Source organism: Dreissena polymorpha, chromosome 4 (genome assembly GCF_020536995.1).
Source record: "Dreissena polymorpha isolate Duluth1 chromosome 4, UMN_Dpol_1.0, whole genome shotgun sequence".
Taxonomy (NCBI): Eukaryota; Metazoa; Mollusca; class Bivalvia; order Myida; family Dreissenidae; genus Dreissena; species Dreissena polymorpha.
In genome coordinates, this window is record NC_068358.1 from 22,577,980 (window position 1) to 22,597,660 (window position 19,681).

A 19,681-nucleotide genomic window follows, 5' to 3' on the forward strand; every position below is an offset into this window, starting at 1 on the left:
AATATTCAAAAACTTCACATATATATATCGTTTCAGACAGCCAGTAGTGCTATTCTAAACTTGTATGTGCAGGTAAGACACATAGATCTAGAAAACATTGTCCCTGCTTGTATTACGCACAAAATATGAACACATGGCTAGCCTTCATTGAAACCATATGGACTGTATATGCGCATGCCCGTATGGGCTAGAACACATTAAACCCATATTGGACCTACATGTGCAAGCTCAATTAGGCATAGCAGGTATGTTACATATTGGACCCACATTGGACCCATTTGGATCTAACAATATTTCAGAACTGGTGCGCGAAATGTATTAGAAACACGAAATTTTTGTCAGGGTCAGTAATGGAAAAATAAATATACATTATATGCCACATTATTTTAAATTACGTCGATATTTCTTCATAGCAATCAGCCTTACAACGGCATACACATATTTTGCGTGAAGAACAGTCGGTAGCATGTTTCATTTCAAAGCATTAAGATTAACGCGATGTCAATGGTCTTGTTTCTTTGCAAGTTATGCCACAGTTTTAGAATATGTTTACAGGGCGAGGTATACGTGATATACGTTGCCTAAATAGTTAAGGTGTTTGCACATAGTTCTATTTTCTTGATTATGTACCCCCAAACAATTATGGACATTGAAGTTCAATAGACCGCGAGAAAACGTGGCCCATGGTTGCAAAACACATATGAGTTTCTCAGATGAGACTAATATATAATGCTTGCTGGGTACCGGTAAGTAATGGTGTCCGATCTACTTGCATATGTATAACGAGTAGAACGCTTGCAAATATTTTTATACCACAGTCAAAATTAGAGACAAAGTTCCTTCGTACGTGCGTTTACAAAAAGCTGTATGTTTTCGTCCACCTGATTGATCCACCCGCCCCCACGCTACTGTTGTTATGTCGACCCTAAATTAAAGTGTTTTTAAAGCATCAAAAACGTTTTCTATTCATTATTTTTCAAATGGTTTCGCTTTCTTTTGTCTTTCGTATATATTTAAACATTAATGTTCATGCAGTATAATTAACATAAACTCTGTTATTTCCAAACACGGCTAAATATACTTAATAAAACAAAGTACTAAATAAAATAATTCATTGAAAAAAATCGTTGGCGTTTGGTCATTTTTATAATTTGATGTAAGTCTTTCTAGAGTGTGTGACATATAAATTTGATTCAATACCCTTGTTTATGACAACTTCATTTGAAGATATTCGTGTACTAGTATTTGTTTTGATCCGGAAAATAAACAATCAAAGTTTTTCCCAGGTAAAGAAACCATCATAGCATTTATTTATCAAAAGAAAGACAAGAACAACAAATACAACATGTTTGTTTCAAGCCAAAAAACAAAACTGAGCCACATGAATGCTTTTGCCGATGCAAAATGTTGACGTGTCTGCCACTAACAGTTTTAGTATGACCGTGGTTCATCAAACACTTTGTCATCAATGAACGCTTTATCTTCGGCGTTGGACCAACGGTCGTCTGCACTCGGTACCTCTCGGAGGCTGCTATCATCTGCTTGTTGAGCCTTTGGAGCACTGGAGTCGTCAGCGGGCAAGTCTTTTTTACTAATGTTTCTACCTGGAAATAGTACAAGTTTTACATATTTTTAATCACTTAAACTTGGAAGATAAAGTTTTCACGGTGAAAAGATAGAAGCTCAAAGAAGCGTTAATAATACGTCATTCGTTAAATATATTCAAGAAAAACAGCATTATCTAAAACGCACTTAAGCATGATGTGAATGAAGCAACTCCCCCTTGTTTACAATTGGTTCAGTTGTTGTTTTTGTATACATATAAAATTGTATCAACTCATTTTCAAAATGTTTTACTTAGCTCATAAGAGGCAATGTTTGTGGCGTCGTACTCGCCTTTTCGGTTGGAAAATCCGCGTGCTCTCAATTCTTCTATCAATCGTTCGCCTATGCTGTCTTGCTCAGTATCTTCCACGACCAAAATCTGCATATCCGAGTCAGTCTGCGGTAAATAAAATAAAGCGCATTTACAATGAGAATTTATGCATGAGCATATTTATCGTTGGATCTGCGCTTGCCGATCGTTGATGTTTTCTTCTGCAACGCGGCTATCTATTCTTTGCGCCTTATCAAACATAATTCCATCTCTCGTGTTGAATTGCAGATTCAAAACAAGAACTGTTAGGGTCAGTAACGTGCAATATTTTTGCATATAGTAACAATATGTGTGTGTATGTATGATTCTAACTGATTTTTGTCGCTATACACTGCAGAAAAACTGCTGCTTTAAAACGATACTACACGTGATGTCAAAAATGTCTGATATTCTAGATGCTGATGTGTTCAATCAGGCACGCTGTGTGTGACATTGAAAGAACAGTGTCATCGCGTTAAAATAGACAAATTCGTGAAAAGTTCATTCTTCATGGAAGAGAATTGATGCTTATCTCAACAGGCGTAGCCATTATTTTGAGAACACTACGTTTATACAGTGACTTCTTTCCATTATCAAAGCGCTGAAGGCACTGAAGATGTTCGCTATTGCATAATTTAACACGCAATTCATTTTTCAAAATCAATCGCAAGTTTGAAATGAACACACGCCATTCAACTTTAAAAAGTGTGTGTCATAGCGCACGGGTCGAGTTTTGTGTGCACTTTTTATCATCCTTATTATTTCATAGAAATAACTAAGACAAAATAAAAACAGCATGCTTTTTTGGAAGTTCTGAAAGCAAAGAAAGTATGATGAAAATGGTAATGAGAACTTAATATAAAGAAAATTTGCAGTCACCATCATATTAAAGGAATATTTTTTCTAATATCAAATGACTATCTCACCAAGAATATAAATTCATAATGAAAGTTCCGTGTACAAAACTTTTGATTTTTGACACCATATACAAATTCAAAATATACAATAATCTTCGTATCTTGTATATGGAGGAATAAAAGTATATAAACATTGCTGTTTATGCTTTACTTGTTACCCGAGCAGTTCACACGGTGTCAACAACGCTAACATAAACATAGGTATAGAGCACTAATGCGCTTTTAGGCGAAGCTGTTTCAGTTTTCATCTTAGTGACTTTAACATAACGCCAACAGACACGCATGAATATTTTCGAATATTTAATAAGCTGATTCGAGATACAACCTCTGAATTTTTGCTACATCACTGCGTATGTGCTCAATTCAAAGGATGTAGCACTGTTCAGTGTAAGGAATTCCGGACTACTCTCTGTATGCTCAAACGACACAAATTGTGGCCCTGTTACAATTACGCGTTACAATCCATCTCGCAGAATTTCAATTTCGCCTCCAAGATGAGAAAACAATCATTAGCGAAATAGTATAGTGTCACGATAAGAGAAAATCGTTTAATTATCATACCACAATGTTTGCCGTACTTGGTCAGCACGTCTGGAAATCATTCCTTAATGCGTCGATAGGCTGCCATTATTAACAAGTTTGCTATTTTGAATTCAATTTTGTATCAAAAAGCATTGTTTTTAAATGTGGGATTTTCAATTCGCAATGAGATTTGTAATGACCCTCGTCATGCGAAAATGGGTCTTATTCCATATGCGCCCATCATATAAATAGCCCACTCAGCTATCCCTCCTTCTGGTAAGGAGAACATAACATATTGAGTGATTTTAAAGCGAACAGCGTCGCCTATGGCCTGACTGCGCAAGAGCACATGTTGGGTTTAACAAACGCTTGCCGAAACGCATAAGACCCATTTTCGCATGACGGCGCTATTGACGTGTGATTTAAATGTGACGAAAGAAAACTGCGTTTAAATCAAATATAAACATACGATATATTTCGATAATGAAGAAAGATACTCATAACAAGGCATATGAGGACACATATGAAGTGCTCTCCCGTAGTATATTTTTTATTTACTCACACTAATGTGTGGTTTGACAATGCTAACACACATTTCATGCGGTGAATATGCAGCTTACAAGTGAAAAACACAACACAATAGTTTAACTTTTGTTTAATTGTATTCAATTATTTAGAAAAGTAAATTGCTAACTTTATTTCAAAGTCGGCGTATACGCCGACTACATTTTTAAAAGACATGTATTGTTATAAATATATTTAATATAATATATTTAGTTGTTTTCGGTTTTAGCGATTATAAAGCATTTTCGAGGTTGCCTATAGTATGCCTGAGTAATTGATGAACTCATATCCAACTGTCAATGTATTGAGAACTGTGAATATAAACAAGCTAACCCTTCTACTAAGCTTCTACTATTGCGTAAATACAAAAGATCGCCGCTATGTGTTGAGAACCAAGAACGCTTTCCAGAAATACCCGATGTAGTAGCTTCAACGAGGTTATGAAACAGGTCATTCGTATTATTATTATAAATTATTTGTTATATTCGGGTTAAGCCATTATGATTTTTTTAGTCTATCGTATCGCTGAAGTTATTGTTGAACTTATGTTCAACGTTTTATAAATTGAGAATATAAATAAGCGTCAACTTTTTCCCAAATCTCTCAATTTACGACCTGTACTACGTCATTGAGTTGTATGTGAGAGCGTAACCTATTGCGTTGTTATCGCCCGTAAACTTTCCTTTGTTTATCGACAGGCGCATCTATTAATAGCCTCATATCATGAATGCCAAAACACCCGCGAAAAAGAACCACGTGACCAAATAGGACGCTAAACGCAAATACCATGCGACTACGACTTTAATTATGTAAGAACGCTCCGCAATTCCTCTGAAGCCGGGGCCTTGTGATTGCTTTTACGTAAAGAATTGACCTCTAACTGAAGTAAGCAAAGGAAACGCAGCACCTAATTGACCCATTCCTTCTATGTGCGAAGGCAGATTGAATTTTACTAATGTACGGTTTGCCTATTATAACACACATTATAATGCGGTAAATATGCGACTAAAAGTAAAAAACACTATAATTAAACTTTTGTTTTTAATTAAGTTATTTAGAAACCAAAATTCCAAACCTTATTTCAAAACAGCAAGACTACATTTTTTAGAGAATATTCTTGTTATATTTAAATGTTTTTTAACAGTTTCAGCGATAATGAATCATTTTTATGTTGTCTATCGTATCCCGGTAATAATTGTTGAACTCGTGGTCAACGTGTTATTAATTGAGACCTGTGAATATAAACAAGCGTAACCTTATACTAGTGCGTAATTCTCACCCGGACTCCCCTTTGTTTATCGCCAGCCTCAGATTTATGAATGAGATGAGCGAAAATACTACGTCACGCAGACGCAGCAGAAAGTGGACTATTTTAATCATTCATAAACAATCTCCTCCGCGACACGTGCAATACGATCATTGTTTTTTTAATTCTTTTCTATAAAACACCATTCGAAACTATTGCATTTAACACGATATTAATATAATGTTTCCATTTGTGAATAAACATAATTGGAGAACTCAAACCTCTTGCATAAATTATACAACTCTTTCTTCGCGCGTAGTGTAAGCGGGAATTGGGCTAATCATACCCAGGCCGTATCGACCTGAATTTTACATCGAGCACATTAGACGGTCGCTAAAGCGACCATCTAAAAACGAAGTGTTTCTTCACATTTCTATTTCTTGTTCTGGAAGGAACCTTTCTAAAATTAGTAAGAACCCACTAAACATGTTCATATGGGTGTCATATAGGCTTGTCCAAATGAATTGCCCATATTGAACCCATTCAAGTCACATATGGATTGTACATATTGTCTATATGGGCTTGCCCACACTGAACCTTTACAGGTTATATATGGATTGTACATATTGTCTATATGGGCTTGCCCACATTGAACCCATACAGGTCACATATGGATTGTACATTTTGTCCACATGGGCTTGCCCACATTGAACCCATACAGGTCACATATGGATTGTACATATTGGCCATATGGGCTAGCCCACATTGAACCCATGAATGTCCCATATGGATTGTATATATTGTCCATATGGGCTAGCCCACATTGAACCCATGCAGGTCCCATATGGATTGTATATATTGTCCACATGGGCTAGCGCACCTTGAACCCATGCAAGTCCCATATGGATTGTACATATTGTCCATATGGGCTTGCCCACATTGAACCAATACGGGTCCTATATGGATTGTACATATTGTCCATATGGGCTAGCCCACATTTAACACATGCAGGTCCCATATGGATTGTATATATTGTCCATTTGAATTAGCCCACATTGAACACATGCAGGTCACATATGGATCGCATATAAATTCCATATGGGCTAACCCACATTGAACCCATACAGGCCCCATATGGGTTGTTTATATTGTCCATATGGGCTAGCCCACATTGAACCAATACAGGTCACATATGGATTGTAAATATTGTCCATATGGGCTAGCCCACATTGAACCCATACATGTCACAAATTGGTTGTATATATTGTCCATATGGGTTAGCCCACATTGAACCCATACAGGTCCCATATGGGTTGTTTATATTGTCCAAATGGGCTAGCCCACATTGCACCCATACAGGTCCCATATGGATTGTATATATTGCCCATATTGGTTTGCCCACATTGAACCCATACAGGTCCCATATGGGTTGTACATATTGTCCATATGGGCTAGCCCACATTGAACTCATACAGGTCCCATATGGATTGTATATATTGCCCATATTGGTTTGCCCACATTGAACCTATACAGTTCACATATGGGTTGTATTTACTGTCCATAAGGGCTAGTCCACATTGAACAAATACAGGTAACATATGGATTGTATATAATGTCCATATGGGCTTGCCCACATTGAACCCATGCATGTCACATATGGCTTGTATATATTGTCCGAATGGGCTAGCCCACATTGAACCAATACAGGTCACATATAGGTTGTATATATTGTCCTTATGGGCTAGCCGACATTGAACCAATACAGGTAACATATTAATTGTATATATTGTCCATTTGGGCTTGCCCACATTGAACCAATACAGGTCACATATGGGTTGTTTATATTGTCCAAATGGGTTTGCCCATATTGAACCAATACAAGTCACATATGGGTTGTATATATTGTCCATATGGGCTAGCCCACATTGAATCAATAAAGGTCACATATAGATAGTACAAATTGTCTATTTGGGCTTGCCCACATTGAACAAATACAGGTCACATATGGGTTGTATATATTGTCCAAATGGGTTTGCCCATATGAAACCCGTACAGGTCACATATGGATTGCACATATTGTCCATATGGACTAGCCCACATTGAACCCACAGAGGTTACCTATGGGTTGTATATATTGTCCACGTGGGCTAGCCCACGTTGAACCCATGCAGGTCCCATTTGGATTGTATATATTGTCTAAATGGGCTAGCCCACATTTAACCCATACAGGCCCCATACGGGTTGTATACATTGTCCATATGGGCTAGCCCACATTGAACCCACACAGGTCACAAATCGGTTATATATATTGTCCATACCTGCTAGTCCACATTGAAACAATACAGGTCACATATTGGTTGTATATATTGTCACATATGGATCGCATATATTGTCCATATGGGCTAGCCCACATTGAACCCATACAGGCCCCACATGGGTTGTTTATATTGTTCATATGGGCTAGCCCACATTGAACCAATACAGGTCACATATGGATTGTACATATTGTCCATATGGGCTAGCCCACATTGAAACCATACATGTCACATATGGGTTGTATATATTGTCCATATGGGCTAGCCCACATTGAACCCATACAGGTCCCATATGGGTTGTTTATATTGTCCAAATGGGCACATTGAACCCATACATGTCCCATATGGATTGTATATATTGCCCATATTGGTTTGCCCACATTGAACCCATACAGGTCCCATATTGGTTGTACATATTGTCCATATGGGCTTGCCCACATTGAACCCCTACAGGTCCCATATGGATTGTATAATTATATTGTCCATATGGGCCAGCCCACATTGAACCCATGCAGGTCCCATATGGATTGTATATATTGTTCATATGGGCTAGCCCACATTGAACCCATTCAGGTCACATATGGATTGTATATATTGTTCAATATGGCTTGTCAACATTTAACACAAACAGGTCACATATGGATTGTATATATTGTCCATATGGGCTAGTCCACATTGAACCCATGCAGGTCCCATATGGATTGTACATTTTGTCCATATGGACTAGCCCACATTGAACCCATACAGATTACTTATGGGTTGTATACTAGTATATTGTCCGCATGGGCTAGCCCACGTTGAACTCATGCAGGTCCCATGTGGATTGTATATATTGTCTAAATTGGCTAGCCCACATTGAACTCATACATGCCCCATATGGGTTGTATATAGTGTCCATATGGGCTAGCCCACATTGAACCCATACAGGTCACAAACCGGTTGTATATATTGTCCATAAGGGCTAGTCCACATTGAAACAATACAGGTAACATACGGATTGTATATATTGTCCATTTGGGCTTGCCCACAATGAAAACATGCAGGTCCCATATGGCTTGTATATATTGTCCAAATGGGCTAACCAACATTTAACCAAAACAGGTCACATATAGGTTGTATATATTTTCCGTATGGGCTAGCCCACATTGAACCAATACAGGTAACATATTAATTGAATATATTGTCCATTTAGGCTTGCCCACATTGAACCAAAACAGGTCACATATGCATTGTTTATATTGTCCAAATGGGTTTGCCCATATTGAACCCATACAGGTCATATATGGACTGTACATATTGTCTATATGGGCTAGCCCACATTGAACACATGCAGGTCACATATGGGTTATATATATTGTCCATAAGGGCTAGTCCTCATTGAACCCATGCAGGTCCCATATGGATTGTATAATTATATTGCCCATATGGGCTAGCCCACGTTGAAGCAATGAAGGTCCCATATGGATGTACATATTGTTCATATGGGCTAGCACACATTGAACCCATGAAGGTCCCATATGGATTGTATATATTGTCCATATGGGCTAGCCCACATTGAACCCATGCAGGTCCCATATGGGTTGTATATATTGTCCATATGTGCTGAACCCATGCAGGTCACATATGGATTGTATATATTGTCAATATGGGCTAGCCCACATTGAACCCATGCGGGTCCCATATGGATTGTACATATTGTCCATATGGGCTAGTCCACATTGAACCTATACAGGTCACATATGGGATGTATATATTGCCCATATGGGCTAGCCCACATTGAACCCATGCATGTCCCATATGGATTGTATTTATGGCCCATATGGGCTTGCCCACATTAAACCTATGCAGGTCACATATGGATTGTATACATTGTCAATAACGGCTAGCCCACATTTAACCCATACAGTCACATATGGATTGTATAAATAGTCCATATGGGCTTGCCCATATTGGACTCATGCAGGTCCAATATGGATTGTATATACTGCCCATATGGGCTAGCTTACATTGAACCCATACAGGGCGCATATGGATTGTACATATTGTTTATATGGGCTTGTCCACATTGAACCAATACATGTAACATATGGATTGTACATATTATCCATATGTGCTGACCAACATTGAACATATACAGGCCCCATATGGATTGTATATATTGTCCATATGGGCTAGCCCACATTGAACCCATGCAGGTCACATATGGGTTGTATATATTGTCCATAAGGGCTAGTCCACATTAAACCAATACAGGTAACATATGGATTGTATATCTTGTCCATATGGGCTAGCCCACATTGAACCCATGCAGGTCCCATATGGATTGTATATCTTGTCCATATGGGCTGGCCCATATTGAACCCATGCAGGTCACATATGGGTTGTATATACTTTCCATAAGGGCTAGTCCACATTGAACCAATACAGGTAACATATGGATTGTTTATTATTTCCATTTGGGCTTGCCCACATTGAACCCATGCATGTCAGATATGGGTTGTATATATTGTCTAAATGGGCTAGCCCACATTTAACCAATACAGGTCACATATGGGTTGTATATATTGTCCATATGGGCTAGCCCACATTGAATCAATACAGGTCACATATAGATTGTACATATTGTCCATTTGGGCTTGCCCACATTGAACCAATACAGATCACATATGGGTTATTTATATTGTCCAAATGGGTTTGCCCATATGAAACCCATACAGGTCACATATGGATTGCACATATTGTCCATATGGACTAGCCCACATTTAACCCAAACAGGTTACCTATGGGTTGTATATGTTGTCCGCATGGGCTAGCCCACGTTGAACCCATGCAGGTCCTATTGGATAGTATATATAGTCTAAATGGGCTAGCCCACATTGAACCCATACAGGCCCCATACCGGTTGTATATATTGTCCATATGGGCTAGCCCACATTAAAACCCACACAGGTCACAACTCGGTTGTATATATTGTCCATACATGCTAGTCCACATTTAAACAATACAGGTAACATATGGATTGTATATATTGTCCATTTGGGCTTGCCCACAATGAATACATGCAGGTCACATATGTGTTGTAAATATTGTTCAAATGGGCTAATCCACATTTAACCAATACAGGTCACATATGGGTTGTATATATTGTCCATATGGGCTAGCCCACATTGAACCAATACAGGTCACATATGGGTTGTATATATTGTCCAAATGGGTTTGTCCATATGAAACCCATACAGGTCACATATGGATTGTACATATTTTCCATATGGGCTTGCACACATTGAACCAATACGGGCCCCATATGGATTGTACATATTGGCCATATGGGCTAGGCCACATTGAACCCATGCAGGTCCCATTTGGATTGTATATATTGTCCATATGGGCTTGCCCATATTGAACCAATACGGGCCCCATATGGATTGTACATATTTGCCATATGGGCTAGACCACAATGAACCCATGCAGGTCACATATTGATTGTACATATTGGCCATATGGGCTTGCCCACATTGAACCAATACGGGTCCCATATGGATTGTATTTACATGTTTTGTTTACGTGGAATGTCCATATTGAATCCATATTCATATTTACAATACTACCCATTTGGAGCCCATATTGCAGCACTGTTAAGGAGCATTAATCGAATTGTTTTTTTATTGCAAGAACATGCATGTATAGCGTTAGCGCTCGTTTTAGTCTTTGTTTTAAGCAGTTGTTATTTTATGAGTATATAACAATTAAGGCGTGTGTTGAACGGTCCATATGGGCCCCATAAGAATCGTACAATCTCGAGAAAAACTGGATCGTAAAATTAAATTACAAATTCGAAATTTCCAGGCGGCGCGAATCAAGAAGAAATGAACCGGAAGTTTTATTTAGAACGTTGATATCTCCCAATTTATCACTTTGCCAAAGTAAAATATGCCCATATTGTGTATGTAAAGTACACGTGATAACATGCTGTATTTGTTAATTTATAGTTCGGTGCTACATGTGTTATGTATATATGCTATGTTAATGTCTTTAAAGTATTTCAATATATGACACTATGTTTGAATATGTTGCATTGACAAGGCAGGCATGTAATCCAGTGTGTAAATGCTTGTAGCCTATTTATAGATTAGGTATCAAGGATCTGACAAACAAGGAATGGCATAGAAGTTAAAGAGGCCGCGAGACAACGAGATCAATGAAATGAGATAAATGCTTATTTCAAAATGGAGTAATAATCACAGCCTAAACCACCATGTGTCCAATATTGCTTTCAAATAAAGTTGGAAGACTTGAAATATGTTGTTTTACAGTTATTATACCTCATAGTTCAAAATAGACTGCATATTGGTAGCCCATAGAAAACCCATATGTTACAACATTATTCCTGATTGAAAAATCCATATGGATCGTCCGTATAATATCTTACCTGCTGAGAATACACTTTATAATGCACAAAAGAATAGAGTAATATACTTACTAGTTTTGGTCGCCTGCCGGGTCTGAGACTTATCCTAGGTACAGGAAGCTGTCGCACTGTAGAAACATATTTGCCCACATCCATGCGACCATTTGAGGCAGTCTTGTGCGATGTGTCTGTACAACATAAGTGTTTATGTGCTCTTTTGTATATCGCATATATGTGTACATGTAAGTCTCATTTTTGCAATAAAATAAATGCCGCTTCCGCACCTAGTACCGTGTATGAGTCGTGTTGTGCGAAAATAGGTCGTATGACATATGCGGCCAGCATAGCCGCAAACGAGACTACCCTGTCCTTATTAAGGCCACGATGCCTTACTTGACTTTATAGCGGACAGTGTAGCCCCTGGTCAGAATGTGCGATTGTGCAGACTTGTCTGGTGTTACGCTTGTCGCATATAGTGTAAGACCCATTTCGCAAGACGCGGTACCACTTACGATACCGGTACTGTCTCTACTATAGTAGTTGCGATGTTCTAATTGAATTGTTATACGATTTTTACTACCACCGGTTGCACACGAAGTTGTTTGCTTTATAAACTTACCGTTTATAGACTACTATATCTCAATTGGCCTTATACCATCTAAAACTTTAAATTATACTTTTCAGTACAGCAATATGTTATGCAGAAATTGTTAATAGTCTCCGGACTTAATGGATATACATGTACTAGTGAGATTTACTATAAAAGAACACGAGCCTGTGCGAGTTATTGAATTTAAAAACTTCTTCCTTCTTATTTTATATCTTTAAAAAAGCAAGTCCTTTTCTACGGAAGATACTAATGTCATACTCTCGGAGTCTCTCATACGGCTGGATGACGCGTTCTCGAAATATCTTATGTGTCTTACCACCGTTTCTCAGTTGAACCTTGTTAGGTGGGGGCCCACACGCCTTCCCCAATCTGTTTCCCATAAATCGTGTATAGACTATTGCTATTGATGCCTTTAAATATTTATTTTCCAAGTCAAACTATGTTTAATATAAATCTTGTTTTACATTTTCCATACGAATGCAATTGACGTCGCAGTTATAGCAATGGTGAACTAACGTACGTCAGACACGTACGTCATTTCATGTTCACGGTGGACATGAAAATGACGCCTAGAAACTTATTGCTACCTTGAAGATAACTGCATATGCTCACAAAAGCTTAAAACATATTAATTGGCCATAAACGACTCACATGACGGATTTGTTCGGCATTAAATGATGATTTAAAAAGTTTAGTTTCAACCACAGGAGGGAATCCCGTGTTTTATATATATGTTTTTATTATAGCATATATATAAAATAATAATTAAGTAATAATACGGGATTTCCTCCTGTGGTTTCACCTAAAACTGTCCACCCTAAATGTTGTGTGTCAAGCCAAATCTAACGAAAACTTGGATAAAGTGGTATATGTAATATAACAATCCGTATGGAAAGCAATGTTTGTTTATGTCACGTTGCTCAGATATGAACACATGTAGCTTGTTTAACACTTCAGTAATTTTTCAATATAAAATTAATTTTGCACATGACGACCGAGTGTATAATTCTAATACAATCCTAATGCTCAAACATGATTCCTGGTTGATAAGATGGTAAATGCGTATTGGTTACAAAAGTATGCTAGACATAAATCGTATTGTTCAGGGAAATCGAAACATAGCTTACGGTACGTTGAGAGAATACGTTGTAAATATTGCCTTAAGAGGTACATAAGTGTATTTTTGCTTAACGTCATAATCGTTTGTGACTTTACAATGTATGGTATGACTAAATATCGAAACGGGCTTTCAGTTGACGGATAGCGCCTTGCTGCACCACACTTAGTGTGATTTGAAGTGCATTAGACCTATTAACTTAACTTTTGAACACCATCGTGACTAACCATAAATACACATAGCGGTATGGACGGAAGCACTAAAAACATAATCATCATCATTTCATGATCAGCACCACCATTATCATTTTGTGACTATTTCGTCATGATTATCATGATCTAAACAACTATATATAATTTCTGAGAGCATATACCCGATGCTGTAAAGTATTAACAAGATATGAGAATATGCTGGTGATAATCATGACGAGGAGGAAGAGAATGTTGCTAATAATCATGATGACAATTATTAACGTGACGATGCTGTGAAGAACTTAAATTGATACATTTACTTTGACTGCTGCTTATGATGATATAATTGTTTAATAGGGACTTACTAGGCACTGCTTAAGTGCGTTTCGTTTCACCATTTATACGTAACACTGCAACGCACATCGGTATTGACCAAAAAGCGAACGCACTTTGATGCCATTCTCGAACGTTGGGTTGTGCTACAGGTCTTAATGTTTTCATTTGTAACATATTATTTCATTCAACATACAAATTGCATGATGTTATACAATATATCTAGTAAAGACATACTGAACCAAACAATAGACTTGCACTAATTTTGCGCATTAAGCGCACAACCATGCAAAAACAATAACAACACACGTAAACCAGAAAGTAATAGGGGTAGTAGGCAAACTCAAATGTTTTTATTAACATCTTAATCTGGGCGAGATTTATCGCACGAACCGGAAATGATGTTTTTATACCACCTTCACCAAAGTTGGAGTCATTTTGTTTGTCTGGCCGCCCGTCCAGCCGAATGCAACTTAAACATACAATGTTCTGTACAACTTTCTTCCACAGTTTATCGAATTGAAGAGCGTCCGTCGGAATGTACATTTTTCAAAATAATGTTCAAATAGTTTAACAAAATCTCCATTACTCCGATATTTCGATCTATTGGCACATGTCAGTCACTTAGATGGTTTCCATTATGTAGTGGTGTTTTTTATTTATCAATTTCCAAAAGTAGAAGAGTCCGATTCCAGATTTGTTGTCAAGCGGCTGCTTACAACTACGCCTCTATGGCACGTCCTTTTTACTGTCAGGATTGAGCATTAAATTACTTTTGAACAAATAATAAAGTAAATGTTGTTGTGGCTTCGTATTATTAAAATATGTTCATCCTAATTATAGTATATATTTTTCAATATGTATCCTCTTGAATATTAATATATAGATCTATGTTTTTGTTGTAACATATGTATCGATATATAAGCTTTGTGAAACGTGTGTTTTATTACATTGTATATTAATCATTAGTTAAAAATAAAATTGATGTGTTTTACAATATTTGCATAGGTTTACTCTATAGTACTTAGTGAGGGGTGAGTTGCTATGAGGTCAGCGGCGATCGAGTCGTTACACGGCGAACCGTAATGCATACTCAGTACAATTTTCAACCATACATAACACGTTAAATTAAGTATATATACCATGAGTTTTCTTATTGAATGTCCGTTCAAATGAAATTTCCTCTAACGAACATTAAAAAAAATGTTTGATATAGAGCATTTATTTTTGATCGCTATTTTTTTTAAATACTTTTAACGGCAATACCGTTTAGGATTGGGGGGCAGTCCGTTCTACCTTTGGTCCGTAACAAGCGTAAACACTTAAGACTGTGAGACTGTAATAACAAATATGTTATGAACATGTCAACGATACATGCGCTTCTTTTTAAATATCTATATGAATAAATCAACATCATTCGGACATCTGTGGACGTGCCAATTTACTGGCAGAACAGATATTGCCGGCTGGAAACCGTTTTATTCCGACAAATGGCCGACATTTTCTGACGTCATCAAACATTAGGAATTAGGGACTATTTCTTAAAATCATACACACAATTATTCGTTTTCTCACAAGAATGCTATATCCGTTTTAAAACATTAAACAAATAATAACCATTCGTATAGAAAATTCTCACTACCGAAGAAATTAGACTCTTTCATAGAAGGTTTGCTTGCAATAGCCATCGATAAAATATCTATTTTTCTAGTAGCAGAAGATAACTTATGAGTTATACGGTTGTTTTATTTTTGGCGCGGATCATTGTTGTGGATGGTGATAAATTCTGTGCTTTGATGTGTTAAAAACAATATCTGCCCCATGTTTTGCCATATATTGATAAGCCGCAATCTTTTCTTTTTATGTCTGTTCAGGGTTAAATCGAATTCAACAGTAGTGCAACATTTCCTTAACATCAACACAGGTGAGTTTAATAAGGAGATCCATTTGCAAGAATTTTCGGTATAAATTATGATGCTTAACGCAGCTAATGATAAACCATCGCTTGCACAAGAAAGCGATTATATTTTACAACAAACTATGCAAAATTGTACCTTGCTTGTGTATCAGTAGTGTGTTTCATAGGCCCATCGAATGTGTGTTGTTAAACAAAAGAAGTGGGTGGGGAAATCTGACCCAGTTTTGTTTAGACGATAATATACAGACAAATCACTTCATCTTTACATTTTCTTTCAAGGTGTGTTTTAACATCTAGTGACTCGTATTTAAACAGGCTATATCTTTAATTAAAACCTTAGTGTAGCTGTTTGGTATTTGTCATGATTCAGATATGTCAATACATTTGAAAGATCAGTTATTGAGTTAACAAGGTAAACATGTTTGTTGGTGTTTAGTTTTTAAAAGTGGTAGATTATGTGAAAGAAACAATGAACGAATTCCTAGTGTAATTACATGTGACACTAAATAGGTGTTTGATTTTAATTAGGCGTTACTTTAACTTAACTGATCATAACCTGGATGTTTTGAAATAAAATGTATAAATATTTGCAGCATAACTATATTAAAAAAAAAACCTTCATAGGTTTTTAAAAAAATGAAATGAATTATGAACTGCAAGTTGTATTTGTTATTCAATAATGTCATTTCATCTTTGTATTGTATTATTCTGCCTTTTAATGCTAAGGTATTGTTTTTCAAAATAAACGTAAATAGGTCAAACTTTTCAAAATGAAACTAAATGTTTTTCATTCGATTTATCATGTGAATATGTTTTTTCATGCGCCAGAAATTCAAACTTAGTAACACATGCTACATATTGATTGTTTATTGCAAAGTGATAAATACAACTTTTCTTATCATGATCTTTTTGTCAGAAGTTATTGCATTTCCAATGAAAAACAACAACTGAACATGATTTTCTGGAAATTATTATTGTAACTGAACTTAAGAACGTTCCCATCAGCTGTTGCTGTTCAGGCAAAGTAGCAACAATAAATAGTTTTAAACTAAACATGGTAACTTATGTTAAGGTAATGGTATTGTTCATGTAAGTTTTCGAAAATAGGTTGTGACAGAAAATTAGATTTAATGGAATATGATAAAATAATGTGACTATTCACATAACATGTATTTTCTTTTCAAATAATATGAAATATTGTTCTGTAGTAAATAAAAAGTATTTTTACTGTTAAAATTAAGTTTATTTATTGAAACTTCAAAAAAACTTTTGCTGTAAAAAAATGTGGTCTGATAAAAAGGCCATGGTGGAGGTTTGAGGGGGCAGGGTGGGATCTCGGGCCGGGGCACCACTCTGCTGCGTTCTTCTGCTAGCAGCACTGAGATGGAACTCAACATATTTTCTGCTTTCAGATGTTTATCTAAAGTGGACAAAATGAATGGTGAGGTGCCAAATGTTCCTATCACCACATTAGCTGGAGTAACAAGCTTAACAGAACGTAAGTGTACAAAAGGGGTACTGGTATTTCATGACATTAAGAAATGTCCTAGTCTCCTAGAAAGACATTTTATTGACCAGATGTTTATGCTATTTCAAAATCAGTGTGTCATGCATGTGTCTTTTATTTGCAATATGTTAGTGACCATGAAGCTTTTATTAAAAAATGTTTTTGTTTGATAGCTATGATTTATTGATTTGAAACAAGCAGGTTTAAGCTGTCATTTTCAATGTTTGAAAATTGTATCAGAATTAGTGTTTTTGGTTGGAGTAATTGTTCGCTAAATCATAACACACAAATAAGATTTGGTCATGATTTTGCTGTATTTGTTTCAGTCTTGCCGGAGCTTCCATTACCAACACCTTTGCAAAATGCCATCAACAGCCGCAGTTTATTGTACAATGGCGATCTCTCTGAGCTGTCCAGAACGCTCTTGGACGATCCTGATGATACCCTGGTGGACAACATTGCCAGCATACTTAGAAGGAATACTTCGGATCACATGTAAGCACTACATTTAATCTTGTTTGAATTTAAATTGAAACTTAAGTATCATTATGTCAAAGCTTTCAGCTTTGAATTGATACTCCACTCCAGTATGTCATAGTTTTCAGCTTTTAATGGATACTCCAATATGTTGTCAGAGCCAGGGGTTCCGCTGTCGATCGCCATTGGCGCCAAATGGCGCTAATTTTTTAAATGTGGCTCCAATTTTTTAAAAGTGGCGAATTTAAAAAAATCGGTAAAATCCTATCCGAAAATGTACTGCGAGTCGAAAGCACGTGACCGAGCATTAGCGGCCAGCGTCTGTCAGTTGTAAATATTGATTTACGACGATGTAAGCGACCTACAGTGTAGAGTGCATTAGAAATCACCGAAGCGTGTAAGTGTTACAAACGGTGTTTTTACTGCTATTGTCAAGTTTTATGGGGGGTATTATCGGATTAACGGCTCCTTTATGATATTGAGCAATAAGTTAAGTAACACGGGGACAAACTGTCACGACGATCAATAATTATAATGATTATTAGGGCCGCTATTTCTTTGTTAAAATCAAAACCATGGGGCTGGCAAAAGCATTTAATTTCTCCACATCAACAAATAAAAACTTTTTTCAACGGGTATTTGTGAGCATTTCTGTTTAATAGATTCATTATTGTAATGTTCTGGGAAGGATATAAATTGATTAAGATAACAACAATTTCTGAATTAAATATAAAACATTCACTCGATGTACTATATTTCGGATATGTTAAATTCGGACATTTAAAGATAGGGACATTTATGTGTTGGTTTGATGTTGATAGTTTGTAAAAATATGTTTTATGTTATTACAGGTAACTAGAATGGATGGTGGCAATTATCTGGGCCTTTCTGTCAGGAAAAAGGCGTGAACAACAGTCATTTAATTGAACCTGGAAATCATCCACCACTAACAGAAAACTTGTTAACAACAGAAGCTGATGTATATCATGTCCAAATGACCAAATATAACTGTTAAACACTTTGAAGTGAGATGCTTTATTTTCTGATTCCCTTTCAAATGATGAACATTGGTGTGATTTTATGTTTAAATAATTAATTTTGAAACATTTATGCAGCATACTGTTTAATACATTGATGTTATCATTATTATATTATTTTGGTTATCTGTGTTGTTTATCAAGTTGAAAAAAATGTTATTTATATACAAATAAAGCTTATTAAGACTTATGAAGGTATGACTTATGAAGGTACTTATTGTTTTTTTTATGAAATAACATACTTTTTAAAGTGATAATATAGTCAATGACATTAATGTAGTAAGGTTTCTTGAAATGATTGTTCTTATTAATAAGGTGGAATAACCGACAATATTCACGCCGCGAAAAAGTGGCGACAACTTTTTTTGGGCCAGTGGAACCCCTGAGAGCTTTTAACTGTGAATTGATACTCCAGTATAGCTGTATGACTAAGCTTTTAGCTTTGATGGATGCTCCATTTTGTCATAGCTTTTAGAATCCTTTTTTAAAACAACAATCTCTGTACACTTCAAAGTTCAATATTTGTCCCAAACTGTTTTTCTTGTTTGACGATTCTTCCAAGAATTTGTGTTGTGGATGTCACAGCAGTCCATACCAAACATAT

The 19,681-nt window shown here is 36.5% G+C and overlaps 2 protein-coding genes across 3 annotated transcripts in view; one reads left to right on the forward strand and one right to left on the reverse strand.

The window, feature by feature from the left end:
- Window positions 1–1,287: 1,287 nt before the first annotated feature.
- LOC127879880 (uncharacterized) lies at window positions 1,288–13,016 on the reverse strand. 2 transcript variants are annotated; one of them, XM_052426953.1, is made up of 4 exons: window positions 12,814–13,016; window positions 11,960–12,075; window positions 1,893–2,002; window positions 1,288–1,600 (listed from the first exon to the last, which is right to left on the reverse strand). In XM_052426953.1, the coding sequence occupies exons 1-4, from the start codon at window positions 12,875–12,877 to the stop codon at window positions 1,432–1,434; spliced, it is 459 nt and encodes a 152-aa protein (XP_052282913.1). In that variant the 5' UTR covers window positions 12,878–13,016; the 3' UTR covers window positions 1,288–1,431. The 2 variants fall into 2 exon arrangements, with proteins under 2 accessions (XP_052282913.1, XP_052282912.1); XM_052426952.1 differs by having other exon boundaries at window positions 1,288–1,604; window positions 1,897–2,002; window positions 12,814–13,013.
- A 2,846-nt stretch (window positions 13,017–15,862) lies between these two features.
- Window positions 15,863–19,681, forward strand: part of LOC127876325 (nipped-B-like protein B) — an 88,709-nt gene continuing 84,890 nt past the window's right edge. Inside the window, exons 1-3 of the mRNA XM_052421434.1 lie at window positions 15,863–16,062; window positions 17,469–17,554; window positions 17,890–18,058. Of these exons, the coding sequence (XP_052277394.1) occupies window positions 17,491–17,554; window positions 17,890–18,058 (233 nt within the window). The 5' untranslated portion in view covers window positions 15,863–16,062; window positions 17,469–17,490. The remainder of the gene's footprint in view (window positions 16,063–17,468; window positions 17,555–17,889; window positions 18,059–19,681) is intronic.